Raw genomic sequence first — 12,204 nt, forward strand, 5'->3', positions numbered from 1 at the left:
GTTATTCGAAATATTTCTGTAAAAACAGTTTCATCAGAGGAAAGTATTGTATATGTTACAGAATAGACAAGTTAGATTTTGCCCTGCGGTCATTACAAGCCCAGCACATGGTGGCCGAGACAGATAATCAGAAAAGGATAAACCTTCTGGACCAGTCTACCAAAGCACTCACTATGTTAGAGTCAGAAAACCAAAAACTCCAGCAGGTAGGGCCACATTGATACCTACACTCTGTAATAATTGATGCTCCAGAAGTGTTAATTTTCTGTAACAAAGTAAAAAATTAATTTGTTGATGTTTGAATACAGTAATGTGTGAAAAAGATGACATTCGTTAAGCTTTATATAGTCAAGCATTTTGAAGAACTTTGAAAATTTTAATTTGAATAGTCAGAACCAGGAAAATTGTATCTTGAAGTGTCAAAACCAAGGAAATTGTATCTCCAAAGTGTGTAAACCATGAAAGTTCTTGAACTTGAAATCAGTCGTATGTATGTGATAATTTGTGTACTTTATTTGTAACACATTACATGATGTGTAACATGAATTTGAAAGTATGTACTATATGTATGATTTGTACAGGATAAAGAGACACTATCACGAGAATTAGGTGTTACTAAAGAAAGCATGAGACTAGCCAAGGACAGGTTTGAACCACTGGAGGAGGATAACAAAAATCTAAGGACAGAAATTCTCAGACTCAAGGAGGTAATGTCTTAATAATATGCATATATATGGCCTTGGGTACTGGGAAATATCGGTTCATACAAAAATGGCATAGGTTAATACAAGGATGGCATTTTTTATTACAAGGATGGCATTTACTAAATACAAAGATGGCAAAGGTTAATATAAGGATACATCACAGTTAGGGGGATGTACTTGAATGGATGTACATGGGTCAAGTTGCATGATGTGATGTGCCATGTACCTAAAGTAGGTCATTTTGACCTACATTTTGACCCTCAGCCTGAGCAGAAAATGAACGATGCCATGGATTCAGTTTAGTGATATTGCCTCTTAGATTTGGGGATAATACTTATTTGTCTGGTGTAATATCTAGCACACAATGAACTCAACCTTGTGTGTTAGCACCACCAACAAAATAATCAAATGAGTTTTCTCTTTATTTTGTAAAGAGAAGATTATAGTCAAATTGTTCATATTCTATAGGAGAATGCTGACCTCACAAGGAAACTAGCTGAGCTGACAGGTCAGTTGACAGAACTCAGGGCACTGACCAACTCAATGAAGGAGGAAAATGAAAAACTGGCTTCTTCATGGAAATCTTTAGCTGATGTAAGTACAACTGTACTTAGTACTCAAAGGATTTAGTGTCTAATCACATAAATCAACTAATTAAAGTAAATAACATTCTGTACAAGGAGATTTGTCTTCATTACATTCTATGTATAGAGGTTTGCTATACATTGGGATAATGAAAAGTAATTGACTCCTGCCTCTTCCTGTCTCACGAAACAAACCAGTTGATACTGAGTGTATTTTGAGCACATGACAAAAAACCAGTGATACACATTTAAGATATAAAGTGCAACAGCCAAAGTACTTATTGAATAGATGTATGGTTCTCTGTGGAGACAACAGGGATATAGACATCCATAGAATTGTTACATTCCCTCATCCTACACCTTTCTCTGTAGGAGAAACAAACAATGATGAAGAAGATGGACAATCACAAGGTCAAAGCCACAGACATGCAGGCTAAGGCCTCTAGTGCCATTGTGGAAAAAGACAGACTCTTCCAGGAAAAGATGGACCTCAATAACAAATTCCAACAACTCATCGTCAACAAGGAGCAGTTAGATCGGGTCAGTATGGTACTGAATATCACACGTAATCGACCAAGTCTGTCATGATTGTCTGTCGGTTAAAACATATTGGTGAAGTATTGCTTGAGGTTCCCGGTCAGAAATGTTTTAAACTACCTGAAAGTTAAAGGTTTCAGACCAATAGTGTTATATTGTGAAATGCTCTATAGGTTTCAGATTGGTGATGGCTTATAAAGCTAACTGACTCTGTTGATGATTTCAGGCCAATAGTGTTATGCAGGAACAGATAAATGACCTTCAGGATGAAGTTGAGAAGGTCAAGAAAGTCGCAAAGAACAAGGACATGGAGAAAAATGCCATGGAGGATGCTCTTCATGAAATGAAACAGGTAAAACTCATGAGCTGTTTAAAGATAAAAAAAAAAAACAAGAAAAATCAATTAATGTACAATAAAGGTTAACCTCATGAGCTGTTTAACAATCCTCCTGCATTCTTCTGATTACCTGTGATTTATTATCTGCGGTGATTTGATTTCCTAGGTGAACCAAGAAATAACATCAGACCTGGCCTCAGTAAAAGCTTACTACGAGCGAGCCCTCGAACAAATCAGTGTGCTGGAAAATGGTAAAAAATTGTCTTCACAGCAACAGGACTTTGCTAACCAGGAGAAGGACCGCCTTCGGATGGAAGTGGAAAGGCTTAGCAAGGTAAACAGAGTTCGCGGCACATGCCATTAAGTATGATTTCACGGAGCGATGTGTTATTTGTACTACATAATTTTTATTTTCATTGCCCATCGATGTAGTTGTTTAATTTCACTGAAAATTACAGATGTGAGGTCCAAATGGACTAATAAGGAGTAGAGTCGGGATAGTATTAAAAATGGTCCATCTTCATGGATTCTCTTGATAAATATACACAATATGTATAGGCATGAGTGAATAGATGCATTATAATTACTCTCTTTAGTTACAGATGTACTTAATATGGTTCTGTTGAAGTAAGATTTGAAGTCCTTATATTTTATTTCCTATTCAGAGAGTACTATCCATGGAATATTACAACAAAATGGCAAGTTTTTATTTGGGTTGCACATTAATTGATTGTATTTGATGGTTCTTTAGTGTTGAAGTCTCTGATAATTTGACGAGTTTCCCCACACATTATTTTCTTCCATTTCTTACGAGGTTGGTGGTTTAATCTCCCACACCATTTGCTGGTGGTCCATTCCTGATTCCATGCTCCCTTCGACTACCTCTATTATCGAACCTCTCTCACCTTTGACTGCCGGGTCATAGACTACCCATCTAAACTCCCCCACATTCTTAACTGATGATCCCCCCAAATTCCCCCACCATTTCAACTCTTCCACATCCTTGGCAGATGGTCCTTATGACTACTCCCATCATCAAAACTTTCCCACATCCTCGGCAGATGGTCCTTCTGACAACCCCCACCACCTTTAATCTCCCACATCATATATTGATATTGAAAGTTTGTGGGATATGAAGATTCAAAAATTCAAAGTTCAGTGTCACATATCATGAGGTTCTCTGGAAAATATGTACTAGTTATCTTCATATTATATATGTTTTTGTCAGTACTTATCTCCCCTAGTCCACTTTTGTCCAGATTTCTCGTTTGGTGACTAACTGCATGGAACAAGCCAACTTGATTCTGTTTCTCAGTTTTACATTTACTTTTAATTGAAGTTTTCAAGAAAGGTCGTTTGATACCATAGAAATTAAAAATTATAATGTTAAACACATGTAATGATAAAAGAATTTTGTCATTCAATTAATTGTAACTTTAATTAAGACTTTTCTTTATGCACAGTTGATCCAAGATGTGGTAAATTTCTTAGTTTCTGAGGTTTTATTGTTGGGTTTATATTTTGTGGGAAAATGCCTCTAACATTATTGTGTTAATTGTTGGATGTGATGTGTGTTGACTGTGGATTTTTGTACGGTAGTTTGTTCAGAAACCTGCAGAAGGTCAGTTGGTAAGTATGTAGTGGAGGGACACAATATGGCAGTGGCTTGATTATATGCTATTAAAATTGTCGCTTTTATCAATGTATCATTAAATCTTGTGTAAGCTGCACTGTATTTTTGGGATTGAAAACATTTGTATTCATGTATTACAAGCCTCTGGTTCCTTTATTATGATACTGGTGCCCTGTAGCAATTGGCTTACTTTATATTTACTGATGTTGACAGAACAGATCTTGTCTAAAAATATGCTTATGAAGATTCTTTTTTTAAGAACTTACCAGTATAAACTTTTTTGCTTAATTGTAACATGTCTCTGATTTATTTTCATCAACAATTACGCATAATCAAAACTTATTATGCCTGTGGGTTGGATTGTAGCTGGTGAAGTGAATTGGTAACTTAAGTGTGATATTAAGTGACAAATTGACAAAAGACAAACCAAAAAGTGTCTGATGTACATGTGTTGATTAGAGAGAGAATTGATTCCCCTCTGACTAATGGTGATGGACCACCCTAACTGTTTGTAGTGTGAAGTGTTGATATAAGTTTTTAATTCCAGATTGGTCATTATGTATCACAAAAATTATTTATTAAAACGTCCATGTCTTATAAACAGCTGGTATAACACATACATGTAAAACCCTATTCTATGGGACTAACTGTTGTGGGAAGTCTCTGATGTCTGTATAACAAGTGTCCATATCCTTATATCAGGTATAAGTTAACACAGAAACTGATTTTTAAACAAAGAATTACGTAATTTTACAAAGTATGTTTTTATCATATTTAAATCTGTTAATCACACCTTCATTTAATATCTAGAGGGAGGGAGCTGCTGTGTTGATATTGTTTTTCCACAAACTGAGACGAAGAACCATATTCCCATTATCTCTGTACTGTAAACTGAAGTTATTTGTATAAATATGTTTTATTCTGTAGATGACTGATGGAAAAACAAAAGATATGAAACGTGAAAGAGAAGAATTTGATGAAACTATTCATGCTCTCAAGGTAATTATAGAAATGAGAATCAAGTTGACTGTTGATGAAGAACTGAAGCTCTCTGTATGTTACAAAAGTGGAAAAAAAACTGTTCAAGCTTTCAACGTAATTTAAGAGATGGCAAACTATTTGTGCCCTTGAGGAAATGTAAGAAATTTTATTTATTAAAACAGGAAAACTGATGAAAAGCACATAGAATACCACTCTTAGCATAGTAAATTATCATCCTATTGTCATATCCCTTCCTTGATTTCTCTATATATACATACGATCTAAAAATTAAACGACACTGGGAGGTTTATAGAGTGGATGACCTGTTGGAGATTCTCGAGAATTTGTGTGAAATTATATAAAATAAAGGTCTTTATACATACATATATGTGTTACCTGTTTGCCATTCTGTTGACTGAAATTCTCTTGAATGTTTCAGAATGAAATGAGAGAACTCCGCCATGAAAATTCACATTTCCATAACAAGAACCAAGAGTTAGAAACAGTAAGTATATCTGTTAAAACTGTTAAGTTGACCTGGATCTTTACCTGTGCTCATTGTAACACCAGAATGTTTGGCTGTAATATGTGTACATCATATCCTTTAAAGCATGCTCGGCTCCTTCTTTCTGGCATCGTTGACTTCAATGTTAAAATTCAAACTTTAATATGTTTTTGATTTTGTATGAAGTATCTGGAATTTTTCAAATAGATTATACATTCCAACAGTTATTCTGCTACAGTTAGAAAGTGCATACCATATTGATGATTCTTTGTCTTCTGACAGATAATCTTACTGGAAAGTGGGGCTAATAGCAGGGCAAGTCACTAACTGAAAAAATTCACCTTTTCATCTGTTGTATTACAAATTTTGAAGTGGTTGATCCAATTTATTCTAAAATTGTTTTGATTTGAAATTATTTTGCTTTAATTTGCTTTTCAGAATTTAGAAAAGAATCTATTTTCAAAACACTTAATTAATTCTTTGATTGCTGTTATTTAGTGTTAATTTTTTTTAAGTGAACAATTAGTCCTTCATGACATAAACATATTCTGTGAAGTTTGTTATTTTCAAAGGGTTTTGTTTTTCTCACAATTTTTGCAGGATGGCATATACTTGTGATAAAATGAAACAGTCATGAAAAAGAGTAATATACAAAAATATAGGTTTCTTTTGTGATTTCAATGAAAAACACATATTTTGCTTCAGATGTTTGGTTCATCCTTTTGAATTTGAACCATACAAAATGATAACCTTTACCGAAACACAGTTTCGCTGTCCCCTTGTTAAGTATTGTTTATATATAAATCAACCTTTTCTCTATACTCCTTTATCAATTCATTACTAGTTTTGGTGAGTTTGTGTCGATTGGAGTGCTTTGTTTAATGTTATTATTAGCTAATCAAAAGTTGTTTAAGTTGACTTTCTCCCATTTTTCTTTTGTCTTGTCATTAGACAGTTGATGATTTTCTGAATACTTCATTTTTCACTAAATACCTATAAATTTATCATCAGTGTTATGTTTTTTAGATTCATTATGAAGCATTTAGAGACTGTAAATGTTTTAGAACAAAAATCGTAAATGAGAGATTTTGACAGAGAAGACTGAGCTTTAATCAGATAACAATTTACCTCCTACCACTACAGAACGATTGTTTACAATTAAGCAATTAGATTTTTATTTTTCAATTACTGTGGAATATGTTTGTACATCACAAACATAATAAGGATACTTTCAAAGTATGTAAATGTTTCTTTTTTATCAGAAATTGCGCAAGGCTAACGAAGACATACGATCCTCGACCATGGCCACGCAGGAAGAGCTGGATACCTGGAAGGACACATGTGACCGCCTCACTGCCTCAGTCCATAAGAAGGAGTCCGAGATACAGGCCTTGATGGACCGATGTGAAGAACTGGATGATATTGTAAGTATTTATTAAACATTTTATAGATGTAGGCTGATAATGTTTAGTGGTGTTCAGTTGTTTGTTGTTAAAACGTTTAGTGGTGTTCAGTTGTTTGTTGTTAAAACTGACCTTGAAGAGTTGAAATTTTACTTTAAAGTGTGATAATCAGCTTGAAGGAAATGATGCATAGAATCTGGATACTTTAGAGGATTTCTCCGAAGTAAATTATGTTGCTAATACATAACATATTTCAATAAGATAGATCTACTTATCAGTAAGATCATGGCCATCATCATCGTCCTCATCGTCCTCATCGTCATCATTGTGCTCATCATCATCAGTAGGTGTTTAGCTTGTGTGCTATGTTGTTTGTGAGTAGACTGAATTTAGTGCTAAGTGCTATGGTGTGTTCTGCTAACAGTGTGATGCGATTGCGTGCTAATCTTTATCCCACAGGGTTCAAAGGTGAAGACAGAAAACAGAGCTCTAAAGGAGGAATGTGAGACACTGTCAGAACAACAGGAAAATGTTACAAAGTAAGTTAAGGAGTTATCTGACCTTCACTTCAAATATCATCAAACAAATTACTGATTAACAAAACTCAGTGTCAGGACATAAATATATTATGACACAATAAATACAATTGTATATGTATTATAACGCTTTATACCTGCATCTTCAATAAGAATTTGATTCATGTAAAACTGCTGGGTAGATCGAAGGACTTATATATTGATTTCCATTAAAACTGAAGCTCTTGCGTAGTCCAGGGACGTATAATGTATTATACGTCCCTGCTTAGTCATATCTAAAAAAACTGATGATTAAGCAAATCAGTGGTTTATAAAGTAACAAAAATGTGTCACTGAAATGACAACCTATTTTTGTTTGTTTTAGATTAAAAGCAGAAAACAGAAAGCTGATACAGGAGACTGCTGAGAATGAACAGATGATCAAACTATTGGAAACACAGAAGGAAGTCCTCACAAAGAGTGTAAGAGACTTGTGCCCTGTCTTCCCTCTAGACAACAGTAGCACAGCCCAAATCAGTCACAGTAGAATCCATTCATATTCTTTTGGGTGAATGGGTTACAATTTCTGAAATCACAGCTTTTCTCTTTCATTCTCACTGTGTTTGTGTGGTGGTGTTCTGGTAATGCGGTTTGACCTAACAAAGTTCAGAAATGGTATGACTATTAAATTTCAGGTGACGTTTCTGATGACATTTAAATCTCAAGCAGCCTTTAAATTCTCAAGTGACATTTAAATTGCAAGTGTCAAATATTTAAGCCTCGGATCTGAACTGATAATGAAATTTCAGGTGACCATTTCCTCATGGCCTTGATATGAAATTAGTGTCAGTAATATCCTCGGTTTATACCCAGTGAAATGTTTCACTAAAAATTAATTCTGAAATTATTACCTGGTATGTATTTTACACTAAAAAGGGAAACAGACCTATTTTGACTATGACAATACAACCTTGTTACACTGCCATCATTTTCTGGCACCTATCAGTTGAGTTTGATGGTTAACATAAATAGTGATTTACATTATCAAAAAAGGCCATTTGAACAATTTTTGCAATCACTGAGGTGAAAAGTCAGATGATAAACATTTAAGGTAATGTAGTCACAGCATGGTTATGTCTATTTCTTTTGGTTTTTTAAATTCAGGTTTCAGCATTCAGCTCCAGGGTGTAACAGGGTGTTAGGGATAGAGTGTGTGTATTGACCTTGTTTGACCTTCATTAGTTAACAATTTTTCTATATATTCCATATTGCACAAATCATTTACCCAAACAAGTTCTGTTTTGATCCTCAGCACTGTGGAAATACTGTAATATTGTCTGCTTACTGCAACAAAAACAAGATCTGTTAGAGATAATGTAAGATTGTCTGCTTACTGCATCAACAACAAGATCTGTTAGAGATAATGTAAGATTGTCTGCTTACTGCATCAACAACAAGATCTGTTAGAGATAATGTAAGATTGTCTGCTTACTGCATCAACAACAAGATCTGTTAGAGATAATGTAAGATTGTCTGCTTACTGCATCAACAACAAGATCTGTTAGAGATAATGTCATATTTTCTGCTTACTGCATCAACAACAAGATCAGTTAGAGATAATGTAAGATTGTCTGCTTACTGCATCAACAACAAGATCTGTTAGAGATAATGTAAGATTGTCTGCTTACTGGATCAACAACAAGATCTGTTAGAGATAATGTAAAATTGTCTGCTTACTGCATCAACAACAAGATCTGTTAGAGATAATGTAAGATTGTCTGCTTACTGGATCAACAACAAGATCTGTTAGAGATAATGTAAAATTGTCTGCTTACTGCATCAACAACAAGATCAGTTAGAGATAATGTAAGATTGTCTGCTTACTGCATCAACAACAAGATCTGTTAGAGATAATGTAAGATTGTCTGCTTACTGCATCAACAACAAGATCTGTTAGAGATAATGTAATATTGTCTGCTTACTGGATCAACAACAAGATCTGTTAGAGATAATGTAATATTGTCTGCTTACTGGATCAACAACAAGATCTGTTAGAGATAATGTAAGATTGTCTGCTTACTGCATCAACAACAAGATCTGTTAGAGATAATGTCATATTTTCTGCTTACTGCATCAACAACAAGATCAGTTAGAGATAATGTAAGATTGTCTGCTTACTGCATCAACAACAAGATCTGTTAGAGATAATGTAAGATTGTCTGCTTACTGGATCAACAACAAGATCTGTTAGAGATAATGTAATATTGTCTGCTTACTGGATCAACAACAAGATCTGTTAGAGATAATGTAAGATTGTCTGCTTACTGCATCAACAACAAGATCTGTTAGAGATAATGTAAGATTGTCTGCTTACTGCATCAACAACAAGATCTGTTAGAGATAATGTCATATTTTCTGCTTACTGCATCAACAACAAGATCAGTTAGAGATAATGTAAGATTGTCTGCTTACTGCATCAACAACAAGATCTGTTAGAGATAATGTAAGATTGTCTGCTTACTGGATCAACAACAAGATCTGTTAGAGATAATGTAAGATTGTCTGCTTACTGGATCAACAACAAGATCTGTTAGAGATAATGTAATATTGTCTGCTTACTGGATCAACAACAAGATCTGTTAGAGATAATGTAATATTGTCTGCTTACTGGATCAACAACAAGATCTGTTAGAGATAATGTAAGATTGTCTGCTTACTGCATCAACAACAATATCTGTTAGAGATAATGTAATATTGTCTGCTTACTGGATCAACAACAAGATCTGTTAGAGATAATGTAAGATTGTCTGCTTACTGCATCAACAACAAGATCTGTTAGAGATAATGTAAGATTGTCTGCTTACTGCATCAACAACAAGATCTGTTAGAGATAATGTAAGATTGTCTGCTTTACTGCATCAAAAAAAGAGATCTGACATTGAGTTGAAAGGTCATTTGTTCATAACCTACTTTGTTTGCTTATATATTTCACTGTTGCTCTTTTTCACTGAACAATTCAAAAATGACTTTTCAATGAACACTTCAAAAATCACTTTTCACTGAACAATTCAAAAATAAGTTTTCACTGAACACTTCAAAAATTACTTTTCACTGAACACTTCAAAAATTACTTTTCACTGAACACTTCAAAAATTACTTTTCACTGAACACTTCAAAAATTACTTTTCACTGAACACTTCAAAAGTTACTTTTTCAATAGAGGCCATCCAACCTTCAGAGGCCTCATATGGTTACCAGTAATTTATACCCACAATGATTTTCATGAAATTTCATAACATTAATGGTTTCATTACCAAAGCAAAATGAGCTAAATCTCGTCCTCAGTGGAAATAATGAACAAGAATCTGATATATACATGAATATATAAATATATATATAAAGTAGATAACACAGATAGGGCCTGACTATGGGATGTATAAACATCCCTGTTTATAGCTGACCATGATGGGATGTACAGGTCTGTTTAGACTAGACTAGGATATACAAGTCTGTTTGGACTTGACCGTAGGATGTACAAGTCTGCCTGGACTTGACTGTAGGATGTACAAGTCTGTTTAGACTTGGCTGTAGGATGTACAAGTCTGTTTAGACTTGACTATGAGATGTATAAGTCTGTTAAGACTAGACTAGGATATACAAGTCTGTTTGGACTTGACTGTAGGATGTATAAGTCTGTTTAGACTTGACTATGAGATGTACAAGCCTGTTTGGACTTGACTGTAGGATGTACAAGTCTGTTTAGACTTGACTGTAGGATGTACAAGCCTGTTTAGACTTGACTGTAGGATTGGTCTAGTTATTTCTGTGTATTTAACCTTGAAGAAGATCATGCTAATGGGTGTGCTGGGAATGGGTACCTTTACAAATATATACCTCAACAGTTTAATGATATATATATATATATATTAATCTTATTTAGTGAATATTTAAATGATTTCCTTTATTAGTAATATTTACATTATATTCTTACTGAGATGATAATTAGATGATGTACTTGTATCTACTATAGAAAAACAATGGGAGTGGTATATAGTTGTAATTGTAAAAAACATTTTTTCCTGTTCTCCACATTCATTTATAAATGTCAGCTGCTTTGTTTACAATTCAAAAGAAGCTACTGAAGCGATTTCATGTCATTTCTGATGAATGATAAGTAAAATGTATATACATTCAATTAAACTTTAATGAATTTCTTTAAAATACTAATTGAACCCCAAAATATGATGATTATGTAGTCAGTAGTTAGAGAAAAAGATTGTGAATTCAATATATTGGTTACATCATCAGTTATCAGATCAAATTTTGCAAAAAAAAATCAATATAATGTCACTCCTTGTTATCCATATTTACTCCTGTTTAATCTATGATGATAACTCCAGTTCCAAATTATCTACAAGAGATTAGATGACATGCCTGGAATACTTATTGACCAATATCATACTGGTACTTAATATGACTATAATTACATTTTAAAGTTTTTAGATTTGATGTATTGTTACTGACAAACTGCAAATAAAATTTAATAAATTTTTTTTATGTTTGGGAATATCTTGTTTTATTTTTAAAATTCCGTTTTCCTTTTACAGAGTAAGGCCAAAATGTTTTTGGAATTCTATAGGTGAAATCTGTCCATCTGTCTCAAGCTTTTGACTCCAGCATTCCCTCTTCTGTTTCTGTTACTTCATATTTTACCACCTTCTTGTCTAGTTTTTGTTGGGTAACTGTACCCATCCTCACTTTTGGATCTTTTTATCAGCATCCATTCTTTTGTGGCTGAGCCATATTCTGTTGTGGTACTGCGTATTCTGATGTGCTGTGGAAGAACCACTTCCTGTTGTGATTTAAACCACTTCTTGTTATCCCATGTGCAGCAATATTGAGTGAACAATTTTCTGTTATAATTTCACTGTAATGAATCAGCCACTTCCTTCCTGTTGTCCAGGTGCTCAGGAATCAACACCTTCCTGCTATTGTTTATTGATGG

The 12,204-nt window shown here is 34.0% G+C and overlaps 1 protein-coding gene across 1 annotated transcript in view; it reads left to right on the top strand.

The window, feature by feature from the left end:
* The window catches only part of LOC132553400 (myosin-13-like), an 85,742-nt gene that overhangs the window by 39,129 nt on the left and 34,409 nt on the right, over window positions 1-12,204 (top strand). Inside the window, exons 5-15 of the mRNA XM_060217647.1 lie at window positions 62-206; window positions 582-707; window positions 1,173-1,298; window positions 1,661-1,828; window positions 2,052-2,177; window positions 2,329-2,496; window positions 4,723-4,848; window positions 5,216-5,281; window positions 6,544-6,705; window positions 7,144-7,223; window positions 7,585-7,681. Coding sequence (XP_060073630.1) covers window positions 62-206; window positions 582-707; window positions 1,173-1,298; window positions 1,661-1,828; window positions 2,052-2,177; window positions 2,329-2,496; window positions 4,723-4,848; window positions 5,216-5,281; window positions 6,544-6,705; window positions 7,144-7,223; window positions 7,585-7,681 — 1,390 coding nt within the window. The remainder of the gene's footprint in view (window positions 1-61; window positions 207-581; window positions 708-1,172; window positions 1,299-1,660; window positions 1,829-2,051; window positions 2,178-2,328; window positions 2,497-4,722; window positions 4,849-5,215; window positions 5,282-6,543; window positions 6,706-7,143; window positions 7,224-7,584; window positions 7,682-12,204) is intronic.

Source organism: Ylistrum balloti, unplaced genomic scaffold (assembly GCF_031769215.1).
Source record: "Ylistrum balloti isolate Yb309-2 unplaced genomic scaffold, AGI_CSIRO_Ybal_v1 Utg370324, whole genome shotgun sequence".
Lineage (NCBI taxonomy): Eukaryota > Metazoa > Mollusca > Bivalvia > Pectinida > Pectinidae > Ylistrum > Ylistrum balloti.